General features: G+C 28.5%; 2 protein-coding genes across 2 annotated transcripts in view; one reads left to right on the forward strand and one right to left on the reverse strand.

The window, feature by feature from the left end:
- Nucleotides 1–15,007, forward strand: part of LOC121115723 (FMRFamide receptor) — a 53,531-nt gene that overhangs the window by 24,924 nt on the left and 13,600 nt on the right. The window contains exons 2-3 of the mRNA XM_040709837.2: nt 6,976–7,190; nt 8,225–8,439. Of these exons, the coding sequence (XP_040565771.1) occupies nt 6,996–7,190; nt 8,225–8,439 (410 nt within the window). The 5' untranslated portion in view covers nt 6,976–6,995. The remainder of the gene's footprint in view (nt 1–6,975; nt 7,191–8,224; nt 8,440–15,007) is intronic.
- Nucleotides 629–1,543, reverse strand: crim (QVR superfamily protein crim). The gene is made up of 3 exons (XM_040709836.2): nt 1,375–1,543; nt 1,000–1,315; nt 629–933 (listed from the first exon to the last, which is right to left on the reverse strand). Exons 1-3 carry the CDS (start codon nt 1,427–1,429, stop codon nt 798–800), a joined length of 507 nt encoding a protein of 168 aa, XP_040565770.1. The 5' UTR covers nt 1,430–1,543; the 3' UTR covers nt 629–797.

Below are 15,007 nucleotides of genomic sequence, written 5' to 3' on the forward strand. Positions count from 1 at the left end.
TGAATGTGTTGTTAGTTTACTCTCGTATTTCTTTCAGTAAGTCCAATAGATCTTGAGGTAACTAAAAAAAAATAATATCCTAACAGTTAGTAATAAATCTCCCTTATAAGCTGGTAACACAAATTTCGAAATTATTATCTGTTAGCCATACTTCTAGCCCCGCCCAAGATAAGAATATAATGCATCCAAGGTGTTGATCTGATATCAGTTATATGGATTTGTTCAATATATCATTCCCAGTGTATTCCTTTCCCCAGATTCTAACTTCAGTCTAGAATCGTATGGAGTCTCTTTCTTTAGCATCTTTTCAAAAACGTGATATAATGCTATGAGAGAGGCTTATATTCCTAATTTATGTGTCTATTTTGTAGTATAATATAAAGAGAGTGGGCGGCGTGTTGTGGAAGATATTTAAGAGGTGGTTGTCAGGATGTTGTTGTTCTATTACGTTATAAATTACAAATTAGTAAACAAAAGTCATCCATAATTGAAAATTAATTAATTATGTACGCTAATATTAATTAGTGCTAAAATTATAAAAATAAAACTTTCTATCAAATAACATATACATAGAAGCCTCTTTAATTGAAAAAGTTCTTCTAGAGACCTAACAATGGGCAATTCAATCTAAGATATTAAAATCATATTTATTTTTCATTGTCTAATTAATTGAATAACATTAAAAGCTTTATAGTATTGTATAAAAATATACATATATAAATATATATATGTTCCATTCTTTTCAAAATAATAATAATAGCTATAGAATATTATTTGAAGAATTTTTATCGATAGCATCATAAAAATCCCACAATTTTTACCAGAATGAGAGGTAGGAAAACAAGGCCAAAGAAGCTCTGACAGGAGGGCAGTGCACTATTACACCAATGATCAAAGTCACAAAAGCACCAGGTGACATTTTGATAATAATCCCTATTGACAAAGGAAAAATTATATAAATACGTGAATCTATAGATAAAGCCACATTATATAAGTCACCTCTTTACATCCAACTGTTTGATGCGGTTAAACGTATATTGCCCCAGTTTCACATCCCTTGAAGCTGAGCGACAACCCTCATATTTATCAGCAGGAATATCCAATCTAAGTCCTTCTATATTACTTAAACAGTCTCTTATGACCATAAAATCTGCTCCTCGACGTTCAATAATTTTAACACAGCGGTCATCATAGCGATTACAAATTTTACCCCATTGCCATTTGGCATCAAAGTCGTAGAGTCCACAGCCAGGTTGGGTTCCTACGCACTGATAGCAGATTTGTCCACTTTCCAATCCCGTTTTGAATCCAAGTACTAGGATTTGTGTGAATAGTAATTATGTATAAATGAAATAAACATAATTCGAGGCTTACCTGGTAAAGATAGTAGTAGAGGCGACAAGAAATGGATAAAATCACGGAATATCATGATGTTGTACTTAAAACATTTCCGTTGATTTTTAATGATACAATTACAAAAACTATGTTTTGAAATATAGTCAAAAACATTACCTTCCTTCTGTTGAGCGCTGCATCGAAACAACAGGTAGAGAATAATGTGGAGGTAAGACCTCATCCAGGTATACATAAACTCATAACTTAAGGTAAGTAGGATGTATACTATATATGTGGCCCCTCAACACAAAAACAACATAGAATGATTTTTCTAAAAATTTAGTGTGGATTACATTTGTATTCTTTGACGAACTATTTTCTATTACATTTCTATCAACAAATTATTTTTACGAATCTTTTGGAGGCACTAAAAATTGTTTTTGAAGTAGCCAAAATTAATTATTATTACAGTAAAATAATAAGAAATTGAGAGATTGTATTTGTCATAAAGTCATATCGAGGACAATAAATGTCTCTTAAGTCAAATAAAGGTTCTAAACTATTCCTTAAGTTCTTGAGTGTATAAATCATAACACAAATTAGCATACAAAGCCTATAATTGACTCAAATATGTCTATGCAATATTGAGCTGTATTTTGTATACTTGTAAAGTCAGTACAAATTGCAACTTGGATAAGCACATTGTACAAGTTGCAATTTATTTTTCATAAAATCTATTATTTAATTACAAATTTGGTCATTTTAAATACCATATATTAATTGATAATATCATTTCATTTTGATTCATTAAAATTACGTGGTTATTATGTATTTGTGACTAGTATAACTGTGGGTATTTTAACATTATAATGTGCCACAAAATTCTTATATTTTAGTAACTTTTATTAAAATAGTCAAAAATTACACCATGAATATAAATTATCGATCATCCGCAGAATATTTAATTATTGCATTATTCTTATCAGAAGTACTCATTATCCTTAATTTAATATTATTCGTTTCATTTTTTTTTCTTTTTTGCAACTTGTACAAGCTTCAATTTTTACAAAATCGTAACTTGTACTCAAGATATAACACTGCACAGTCAATAAATAAATTTGGATTTTATTTTTTTATTGATTTGTGCTCAAGATTATTTTATGTTGACAAACCATGTATACATGTGTGTATATATTAGACTGGTTCATAATTATTATTTTTTTAGAAATGTGGGGAAACATGGTCCAAAAATGTTCCTTCTGATAAAAAATGAATATAGGGGGTATTTTTTTTTTTATTTACAAGAAGCGTTTCAAGGTTGAAATAGGCATATTTTTCAAAATGTTTATATTTTGAAGAAATGGATTGTAGTACTTCTTGTCATTATACATATAGCCATATTACAGAGGCATTATAGGTTTTTTTGAGTACTATCTCTGATTTAAACTGTACCAAGAGATATATTAAATAACTTTTTTACATCGGAAAACGCTTTTTATTCGTCTATAATAATTATTTTTTATGAGTTAGTCTATTTTGCAACCTATTCATATTTATAAATTTGGCTCCAACTACTAATGTGCATGTATCGAATGTGATGTTTATATTTACTGAAAGGTATATTATGAAAAAGTAATTTTTCTGAAAGTTACATGTAGTTGTGTAGGTTCTTATTCCGGACTGAGGACGGTGGTCCAGTCAATTTCCATATTTCGGTCTTTAAAGAAGGTAAAATCGATCACTCATGGTGTAATTGAGGGTGTTTTTTTAATATTCCATTATATATTATAATGAATGATATAACCAAGTAAAAATAAAATATGTTTTTCTAATATTGTATTATAATGAAAACATGAATATTTTTGCAAGATATGTGCAATGCTCTTAATAACTATCTCATATACCTATATTATCTGGCTTAATAAAACATTAACATTTTTAGGGAAAATTCCCAGGACAGACCATTATGAACTGGATCTAAGGACTGGCAGTACTAAGGACGGGTCCCAAGTACTGATGGTCTTAATGACTTAAGATCTCATAGAACCGGTCTTCAGACTGGACTAGACCAAATTAATAAGGGCCAACAAAACACTACTAATTACTAGGGAGGCAAACTTGTGTCGCACATATAACGCTTGTTATGAAATAAGTTATAAGTAGAGTTGACATTTTTGTATTAAAAAACTACGTTTATAAATTACAAAAGGAAAAACAGTTGTTGTGATTTTTCTTCTCTTTTATTATTATTTAAGAGCCCGTTGTGGTTTTAACTTCTCTATCTGAAGTAAGGATTCTAGCCTATCTTTGGTATCAATTGTTTTAAAAACACATAATAAAATAAATATAATAATAATATTCTTTGCGCGGTAATAATCTTTTAAATTTAAAGAGTCTTTTTAGCAGTATTTTATTTTCTCCTCTCAAAATAATATAATAGGCAGGTAATATTAACAAGTACAATTCTTTCAACTCAAGTAATAATCATAAGAAATACATTCATTGATTGTGGGTGCTCTGTTTAGGAAGCATTCCCTGGGTACAAAAATGTATGACAACTTTTTTCCATGCACTCCTTTTTGACTGATTGAATCATTTAAAATATCAGAATTTCTTTTAATTTTCTTGAGTACCGATACAATGCCGATTTTGCATATTTTACCTGACATTTCAGCCCACGTCTAATACATACCTAATATTACTAAGGGAAATATCGGATTTTTTAAAAAGGTAGTCAAATTTCATTTATTCTTTCAATTTTTCAAATAAATAATTAAGTAAGTATGATATAACTCAGAGCCCTTAATGTATTTTTGTAAATATCTTTTCTTTCTTGGGAAGTATTTGTTTACTCATATAATTATATGATATGTGATCCAATAAATCTAATTAATTTATTTATTGGTTCGTCATTAAGCTCCAAGTGAGCTTCATTATTAATAATATAATAACAAATAAAACTTCTAAACAATAATAATAGGCTAATCTCATTACTTGAACTATTGATTAGATGAGAGAATCAAGTCATCCGTAATTATCTACACATACCCTGCATATAGGGGGGTCCAGAATAATGAGTCCCACTCATTTTCACGTGATTAAATTAGGATTATTGTGTTTTGAGATGTTGTTAGAGCGTTTTCTCAAAAGAAATAATACAGTTTAAGCTGTAGCCCATATTGCAAACGAAGAACAAGAAGGTTGCTAACACAACAAGAGCATTTTTGGTCGCCTTATTTTATCCTCATTTATTTAACCTTCTCATTATAATAAAAAATTCCGCATATAAAGTTTGACGCAGATAGCAAAAAAAAAAAAAAAAATATGATGGCTTATAAAATAGAACTTAAACAAAAAAGGAGAAACACAATGAACGTTAACCAAAACCTCAATAGTTTTAACAAAGAAAATATTATAGCATTAATGGTTCAAAATCTTTTAAAACTCTAAATTAAATGTATAAAATCATCCAGGCCGGTTGTAGTCAGAGATGTGCCAATTGTATTCTTCTGGTTATTTTTCCTCATAATATTGGCCTCTTCCTTCACCTCATCTTAATGTCTTTCAGGAACAACTTCTTCTTCTTCTTTTTTTGGTGGGGGGAGAGAATTTTGGAATCTTTTAATAATTACAAATATTTTTTTGAAAAAAAAAAATTAAAAATCCAAAGGTGCCATAAAAATGTAATTTTTCGGAAAAAACTTTTAGAATTGAATTTCAAATATTTGACTTTTTGAAAAATCAAAATCAAAAATCCATAGGTATTCACAAAAATTTTATAATATTAAATTATTTACTCTGTTGCATTAATTGCACGAATTACTTTAAAAAGAAAAAAAGGTCACTGAAGTAAAAATATTTAAGAACTTTTTTCTAAAAATAGGTTCATCGAGGGAAAAAAAATTAAAAATATTATCCCGCCCCAGGTGATTGATTCTATGTAATAATTTTTTATTGCTCTCAATATACATCCGTTATTCATGTAATATGGTATCAAAGGTTTTTCTGAAGTCAACAACAATTATTTTTACCAAAGCTTCTCTAACTTTGTAGAACCTCAATTTTTTTCATGTGGAAATTAATTATAACCTAAAATGACGATGATTGAGCACTTTTGCACAAATTAAGTCAGACTTTCTCTTAGAAATATAACTTTCTTATAATATACCAATTCAAAACATTTTAATTTTGATATAGAGTGAAAAAAATGAAAAGCAAATGAAAAGCAAAAGTTCATTGCTCATAAATTTGAACATCATTATTCATAATATAAAAATGATATATAATTATCCATCATGTCTCAAAAAAATACATAAAATTAAGTATATTACAAAAATATACATGATATATCTAACTTCATTAGCTTTAGTAACGATTTATAAATAAGAATTATAAATTATTCTACATCTTAAATTACATCATGTACAAAAATAGAAGATGTCATATAATCTCCATAAAACATCCAACTTTAAATGTAATCAGCTAATTATACAGATATATACAAATATAAAGAAAGCTCCTGAATTACTTACAATATACCAATATTTCATTCAATGTTCTTGCTCTTGTTTTGAATAATTTGACTGATAGGGCTACTCAATGACTTGCAGGTAGTATGCAAAACCCCTTTCTGAATTTTTCCTCAAATGGTCTTCGCAACTGCCGACAGAGAAACTGCACTGACCTCCTCTAGAACATATCATACATAGCAAAATAAGAAGCGTCCGCAGATATATATATATATATTTATTTTTTGAACTTTTTTTTTAAAATCAATAGCTATTAAAAAAAAAATTTGATATTTTAGCAAATATCAATTTTAAAGAGTAAATTTCAATGATTAAATTTTTTATACATTTTTTTCAAACCCCCATAGCTATTTACAAAGTTATTTCTTTTTTTTTTTTAAATTCCAATATTAAATTATTGGCAAAATAATTTCAAAAGTTAAATTTTTTAGAAATTTTTTTTATTAATCCATAGCTATTCACAAAAAAATGCAAAAATTTAATTTAATTTTTTTAAAACAAGATTACAAAAATCTACGGCAATTCACAAAAAAAAATCAAAAATTAAATTTTTTGAAAAAAATTTCAAATGTGCAATAATTTGCTCTGATGCATCATTTGTCCGAATTACCTATTTAAATTATGAAATCTTTAAAAAAAATTATTTTTACCTTTATTTTCGTGTAGTTTTTTTTTTCAATCGGACAAAAATTTCTGAATAAAAAGTACAAACTACTTAATAATTGGATGGGGGTACAGCCCCTCTAGCCCTCATGCTGAGGAAGTCCCTGAAAGTCAAGAGGGTTCTGATTAGTTGATTTGGGAAGCCAAAATTTCTCCAAATGGTATTCATGCATGGAAATATTTTTTTCTGACATAAACGCTGTCGCAAAATTTCTAACTATAAATTTATTTTATGTCAAATTTTTGGACCACACGGGACTTTTAGAAGTATTTTTCGGAGATATACCCTGATGCATAGGGATTTTTCGAAGTCAAAATATTATTCATTTTCACATAAATTGTATTGTTTTTAAAATTCAACTTTTTATATTATTATTATAGATGAAATAAATTTTTAAATAAATAATAACAAAAAAAGATGTAAATAATACCATGACCTCGTTTCCAGGTTTTTAAGAATTTGCTAATATGAATAATTCTTCATTTGTTGGATTGAATCAAAGTTCGCTCAATAACTCTGTATATGTCTGTTCTGGAGCCACAAAAGAAGAATTTGCTTATTTTGAAAAGGCAAGTCATTACATCGATGGATTTGGCCAAGCTATTCTATGTGTCATCGGAATAATTGGAAATTGTATTGCCATACCGGTTCTTTGCTCAAAAGTATGTAAAATTTGGTACAATATAGATATTTATATATATATACATAGAACATGGTGAATACTCTATAAATGTTTTTACACCTTATTTATTTATATCTTTCTTTAGAGCTTAGGGCAATTTGTTTTTCTTTTTTCTATTAGTTGTAAAATGGAAGAAATAATAGACTTCCAAAATTGTGGAATTAATACATTAAGGAAATATAAGAATTATTTTGGTGAAATATAATAAATATATCACCCAAAAAACATATATTTATATTATATAAAAGATTCATTAAACGATTGTTTAAATTCAATTTTTCATTTGATAACTATTCTGTTCTAAAAAATCTACCTTATTTTGATCAACCAAAGGCAAAACAAGAAAGAGAAAAAAGATTATATATTCTATTAGTCAATTAGTATACAGCATTTTATTTGACATCATCATTTTGATAGTCGGACATCTTGGAAGCATGTTTAACAAAGTTTTAAAAGGGTTAAAAACCAATATACTATTTTTTTCATATTGTATGACTTTATTCATATAGAGAAGTTACCCATAATTACATATATATATATATATAAACATTATATTTTAAAATTAAATTTCTTAACAAAAGTCTTGAAAACTATTTCTGTATATGATGTTATCAATCAATACACTTCAAGCAAAATGTTCCTTATAAAAAATTCAACATTAAATAAATATTCAAAACAAAGCCAGAAACTGACTAAAAGATTCATAAAAAAATGAGTAGTAGTTATATAATATTTAAATAAAAGTAAAACGCATTTTCAGTAATGTTGATTGTATAGATGAAGAGCTAAGGGCCAGATCGATTCAGGAAGTCTTCTAAGCTCAAAATTTTAAGTATATCATTCAAACATATTTCTGTTATGAGCTTAGATAGAATTTATTCATTGGAGGTACCAACAATTCGACTATATAAGTCAACATTTAAATGACATGACGCAGGGAGAACGTTTTATTGAGGGGCCAAATTAATTATATTTGTTCATATACTATTTTTCATAAATAATTTTCTATTACAGAAATTGGATTCCGTTTTTTATCGTCTCTTGGTATGTTTGGCATTATCTGATAATGTATACTTGATTTGCGCCTTACTGGAATCGTTTCGATCACATTTGGATGTTCCTTGGGACATAGATACCCATACTATCCTTTATGTACATGCTATCTATCCTATTCACAATATTGTTCTTTGCTGTTCCATTTATATCACTGCAGCGATTGCTTTTGAAAGGTAAATATAAAATAATATTTAATTAAAAATTATACTCACAATCAATAACTTTCTACCTTTGAAGATTTTATTAATCCTAAAAAGGTACTTAAATACATCTATGTTCCTGTCAACCAAAATCAAGCTAGATTATTTTTTTTTTTTTTTTTTTAATTAACTGGGGATGACTTAACAAATTACTACGACGAATTATTGTCAATTTATATAACAAATTGCAATATAAGTCATTTAAATAAAGTAAAGGTTTTAAAATGTAGTTAAAATTCTTTGGTATATTAACCCATCCCACAAAATTGACTTCAAGGTGTATAATTGACTCAAACATTTCTGTGAAAAATTGGAGTTGTGAATTAAAGTAGTCAACTAAGATTTTCTATTTTTCTTGATTTTTGTTCAAATTTTTTTTTAAGTTGACGTACCACATATTATCTTTAAAATACAAAACTTTTTCTTTCAAGTTTAAAAAAAATGCTTGAGAGACTTGTTTAATTTCATGAAACTAGGTAAATCAACCATTGAAAGAAGTTTATAACTAATAATAAGAGATTATTGGTGCGAGTATTTCAGACTTAAATATTCCGATAACATTTAAAAAAACTTTAAAAAATCCAAGCTCTGGAGTGTTTTACGTATATACAATGAAGTTTGACAGAATATTTCTTAGAATTAAGATCCAACCAATCCAAAAAATATTATAAGTAGTCTATCTTGTTTTAAATGTCTTTATTTTATTATAACATATCACATCTATGTACACACCTATGTAATGATATGTTATAATAAAATAAAGACATCCATTTTTGACTTTGTTAATTACCTACAAAGTTTTCTTTCTTTTTAATACTATTTGTATGATTGAAAAAAGTATTGTATGAAATTAAATACATATTTTCATACTATATAGTCAATTTTTAGTTTGAATAAAGTTTTAATATAAAGTATATTTTAACTTATTTGAAGAAAAAAAAGTTATAATGTTTAACTGTTGTTTTTTTTAAACTTTTTGGATTATTGTATATTTGCTCTATCTTCTTAATTGAAAAAGTTATTAATATATTTATTTGTCAGTATCTAAGGTTATGTAAGCTATTTTGGAGCAATAAAATTGTAATATGAAATTTGGAGGAACGAAAATTTGCCAAAAAATAATTTGGAGCATTTGCAATAGTATATAATTTTTGATACATTCAATTTAAAATAATTTTACAATAAATAAATATTTTGATTAATCTAATAGCTTTACTCATTTACTATACATTGCATATCAAATAAATTGTCGTCATCTTAAATAACTTTTTAAAATCTTAATCATGACTCAAATCATATACTAACAAATTTTATAAGTTGACTGACATTTGCTTATAATTTTAATCTTATTGTTGTTTGATTTTTGTTTTTTTTGTAAAACTTGAAATAAATATCGCACATCTAGTTCTCCGAGGGTAACCCCAAATCCTTGAAATTATTAGGACGTATCTCTGCTGGGACACGAGAGCCTCCAGGTCTGATGGAATTCTTCTTTCACCAAGCTTCACTGCATACAGAATTACTTGCATTTTTTAAATTAGGGACTCAGCACCACATTATAGACTCCAAAAGTTATACACTCAACCATTTCAATGAATGAAGTTATTTTTGGCCAGTAAAAGAGAAGATGGAAAGGTACCTCCATCTCCGATTCACACCAATGACACAAGCACTCCTCGTCGACACTTATTTATACATATTTTTTTAATTTTAAAAAGCAACTGTTGCTTTGGTTGTAGTGTTGCTGTTCAATGGGGAAAATATTATAGTTTTTTGCCTACTTGGACGTGAAGCATATCATCTAATTGTCCTGTTCGATGCTTCTGAGAGGAATTTTTATATAACGGATGTAATCAATCCCTAGCTTGAAAGCTTACATACCTTTCGAAACAATTATGTATGTTATATTTTTGATCATTTGAAGGTCACTCCATGCCTTAAAGATAATATTTAATTTTTGCCTATAAGGAGAAACAATATTACATAAATATGTAGGATGTATAACGCACCTTTGTTATCCTTATTTATTTCACTGAACAAATAATTTAGCATTGCTTTTCTAACATTAAAGTATGTCTAACTTTTTTCTAGACATCTGAGAGCTCTAAGATTTCTTGACATCTCTATATATTTTTTTTTAATAACTTATTTGTTATTATAAAATAAATTCACTGATCTCTCATTTAAAACTAGATTTTGAAGGTTCTCCAAAGATTTATCATCTTTAGAAGATCTTTGTTGAAAAGAATGAAAACATCAGAGGCGTTTGATCTAGAAAAAATAGAAATTCGGTATCGGAGACTATACAAAAAATAAAAAATAAATAAAGTGAGACTTAAACAAATCTTTCCATAAAGTGAGATCGAATAATATCGGTTTACGATCTGAGATCGCGGTCTAGACCGAAAAAAACTCTAGAAAAAATCACTTGTGACCAAAACGGGGGGAAAAATCGGTACTGAACCGAGGTTCAATACTGTCCCCAAAATTCGTAGAACTTTGTAAGGTCGGAAACTTTTCAGACAACATTCGTATACATACTACTGTATATATTGGAGAAGATAAAAAAGATATTCCTTTTTAAGTGCATTTATGTAAATGTATTCTTAATGTACTTATGCAAAAAATTAATTCTATTTGACAAAAAAGCACGAAAAAAATAAAATTAATATCTTTGTGATGTATTCACATTGACCATTAAAAAAAATGTATGCATCTAAAAAAGTATATAATTATTCGCTATGGTGGATATTTTAATCCCAACTACCGTTTTAGACTACATTATAAATCCCCTTGACATATTATATATTTTAATGGAAGTTCATTTTAAAATACATTTTTGGATAATCCTTTAATCGATAATATTTTTAATGACATTTACCAAGGTTACATATATGTCCCGAACCTTAAAGGCAGTAAATTTATAGAAAGGAATGTAAATATCCACAAAATGTGCTTTAATATTAACTCTTATTATTTTTCCATTCTACAATATCTACAAAATATTATAAAGTAAAATTTATGATCTATTATTGAACATTTGATCCGAAATCAAGTTATTAGGACTTAAAGATACATACACATCTAGACATACATTTTTATCGTAGTGCGAAATTTTATTCATTGTTTTGGGGAAACTTCGTTCCTTCTACAAAAAAAAACCTTTTTGTTTGTTGGATCGATATTCTTGTCGGCCAAATTTTAATACGATACAGGTCCAAAGCGAAACATGCAGCGAATAAAACCAAAATCGAGCACTATTATTGTAAAGTACAATAAGTGGAGACGTAATCTCTGTATTTCTCCTAAGGAAGGACTAATTAGTGCAGTTTATTATACAAGAACATAGTACATAGAATACATATATACAAAGAAGAACATCATATGTGAAATTCCTGTACATATAAATTCATTTACAATTATACCCATTCTAATATTAAATTATGTCTAACTTTTTTTCTAGACATCTGAGAGTTCTAAAATTTCTTGACATCTCTACATTTTTTTATTTTTTTTTATTTGTTCATCCTATGTTGTTATGAAAAAAAAGTTCCCTCTTTATATTGGACAAAATTGGTAGAGTAAACTTCTCTTTCGTTTCTTGATTACAAATTACTTAGCAGGAATCTTTGTTTTTTTTCTGGCTGTTCCAACTATTGTCATGTTCAATACTTTAGCCAGCTCCGTACTAGTAAATAAATTGTTGCTGGTTCCAGAGCCTTTATTCATATATACTGATCCGAAACTGTTTTTCCGCCAACATTTCCCTGTTGGGGGCCATCTACTGGTTTTCCAGTATAGAGTTTACGATATATCGGGTAAGCATTGGATGGATCAAAAGCCCAGAAAATCTTAATACCATCCCTAGCCGGTTTAGATGGTATATATTGAGTTAAATTTTTATGCTCTCGAAATTGAAATAATTGTTTTACAATTTTGATACATTATCGTGGTTGTTAGACTCTCTCCAAATTTTTGTTTATCAGGAGCCAAAGAACTCATATTGGTGTAGCTGTATCCCTTTGAGCACGCTCTGTACAGGTGTTTTCGTTGTCAAATTTAATCACTCGGAGCATCATCTTGAAGCCGTCATGAGACATAGCGGCGTGTATAGGAGGTAGAACATCCATTTTCCACATATGTTCAAGAATCTCTTTATTATTATTACACCAGCAGCAATAAGAAAGCCAAAAACTGTAATGAGCCAACATTTGTAAATGGCTGGAATGGTATTAGTGTTGCCCGTTCAGAAGTATTGGAATATCTTAGGGTAAGGATCTTGTAAAAAGCTTCACAAATTGTTTTAACTTTTCGATTTGTTTCTCTCAATATGATGTCACTCATATCTGTTCTGATGACAGACATGAAGAACTCTTTTCTATAAATAACTTGCTGTCAGCTGGGGCACACTTCTTTGTCGAAGAATTTTACGTAATCTTGTTTGCACGTTAGATACTGGATTTTTAGGCCCCTCAGTTTAATTATTCGGGATCCAAGTTTCACTTTGATTCTGCCAAGTTCAACACTTTCCTCCGAGTCATATTTTTTTTCATCTTCTATCGAACATCAAAGGAATTTTTTACCAAAAAATATAACTAAATATTGACAAAAAGAACAATTATTTTAATCAAAATATATGCGAGTACAATTGTGCCCATACCATCTGTTAGGAGTGTAAAATTATGCAGTCTGACTAAGGTGAAATAGAATTATGAAGAATTTTATTGAATGCTGAACAAAGTATCTTTTTTATGGTTTCATTATAATTCTTTTATATTTTGTGATGCATTCGCTTTGTTTATATATTTATAGGAGATGTTATTTAACTTGATAAAATTAATATTAAACTATAAGGCTTATTTATGAATTAACAGCGAAATTAATCCTAGTTATAATTATATATACTCATTCTTTTGTAATATATTAATATCAATGAAAGGGACATTAAAAACAAACACGATTATTTATAACGAAAAAATCAACAACTATGGCTGAGTTTCGTCAAAAAAACAGTTCAATGATTTTGGCTAAATGCAAGCAAATGCATGTCTACTTTAGTTTTGGGGCCACCTGCACCAATGTCCTTAGATGGTGTAAAATGGCAAAACCAAAGTCAAAAAGAAGTCAAAAATTTCATTTTGCCAATTTAGGAGGAAGAGTGGATCTGCACTCAAGATACAACCATCTTTCACTCATCCAAAGCTACTTGAAGAGCAAGTTGCGGGTCAAAATTATTCTTGTCAAAGGACTTGTAGTCGCCGTCATGCCCAACCCTGAACCCCCAGACAATTTTGTATGAATACATTTGGAGCAGAAAACCTGTTTTATCCAACACCCAAGTGTTGTGTCTCTAAAAACAGCTGTTTTCCCTCCCACAGGTTTCAGTTCCTTCGCACCACCCTCTACATGTTGGTGGAAAGTGTCGAAACTGAAGTGGAGAAGATGCTTAGAACCTCCTTTTGCAAACTGGGGAGGAAGAATGAATCTGTACCAAAGATAGGGTTCCTCTCACTCATCCAAGGCTATTTGAAGATTAAAATGGGGTCCAAGTGATTCTGGTCAAAGGACTTCTGCCCGCCGTCCAGCCCAAAACTGAACTTCCACTGATAATTTTGTGTAGATGTATGTAGAGAAGAAGACCTATGCTATCAAACACCTAAGTGTGGAGTCTCTAAAAAAGCTGGTCACCGCCACTGGAACAACATCTCTGTCGGCAGCCTGAATTTCGCTTGCAAGTACTTCCGTCACCATAGTTTTTTTTTCTTTCTAAATACCTCTTATTATCGTGATAGATCTTGACGAAGTTGTATTAAACAGTGTACCGCATATTTGTGGACACATGGTATGTATTTATTATTCAGAATATGGAAAAAGTACCGAAGTATCTGAAAATTTTAATTTGAAGTCTCTACAGCACTAATATTATAATATTAGTTTAAAAAATGTAAGGTTGAATGACTAACAGGTAAAACTTTTCGACTTTTGACCACTTTTTTGCTCCTTTTTATTTGTTCTTATTATTTTTTCCTATAGATCTGAAACTTTATTATTCTGATATTCAAGGTAAATTCCAAGAGATGAGTAACATATACATAACACACTTGACATGGGATACTCCAGCAAAAAGATTAGGGATGATTTAAAAGTAATAATTATTAACTGATAAGCAAAATTGTTTTAAGGCATCATACTTTCATCTTAAAAGTAACTAAAACTGAAAAATTTTTGCTGCAAAAACTTCATCGATGCATTAAAAATAAATATAGCCAATGGCCCGTAAAAAAAAAAAACTTCACTTTTTTCAAAAAATTACAAATATAATTTGTTTTTTACATGGAGAAAATCATTCATTTTTTGTTTTAAACATGATTTTATTATAGTTGTTTTACTTATACACAATCATAAAAGTTACTAGTTTTGAAACTTATTTACATGACAAGAAAGTTATTCTTGTTGAAATAAAAAAAATAGATGAAATAGCAAATATCAAACCCTTTGAAGAAATATAAAATACTGAAATATATTAAATATTCCTAGTTAA

The sequence above is a fragment of the Lepeophtheirus salmonis genome, chromosome 4, assembly GCF_016086655.4.
Source record: "Lepeophtheirus salmonis chromosome 4, UVic_Lsal_1.4, whole genome shotgun sequence".
NCBI lineage: Eukaryota > Metazoa > Arthropoda > Copepoda > Siphonostomatoida > Caligidae > Lepeophtheirus > Lepeophtheirus salmonis.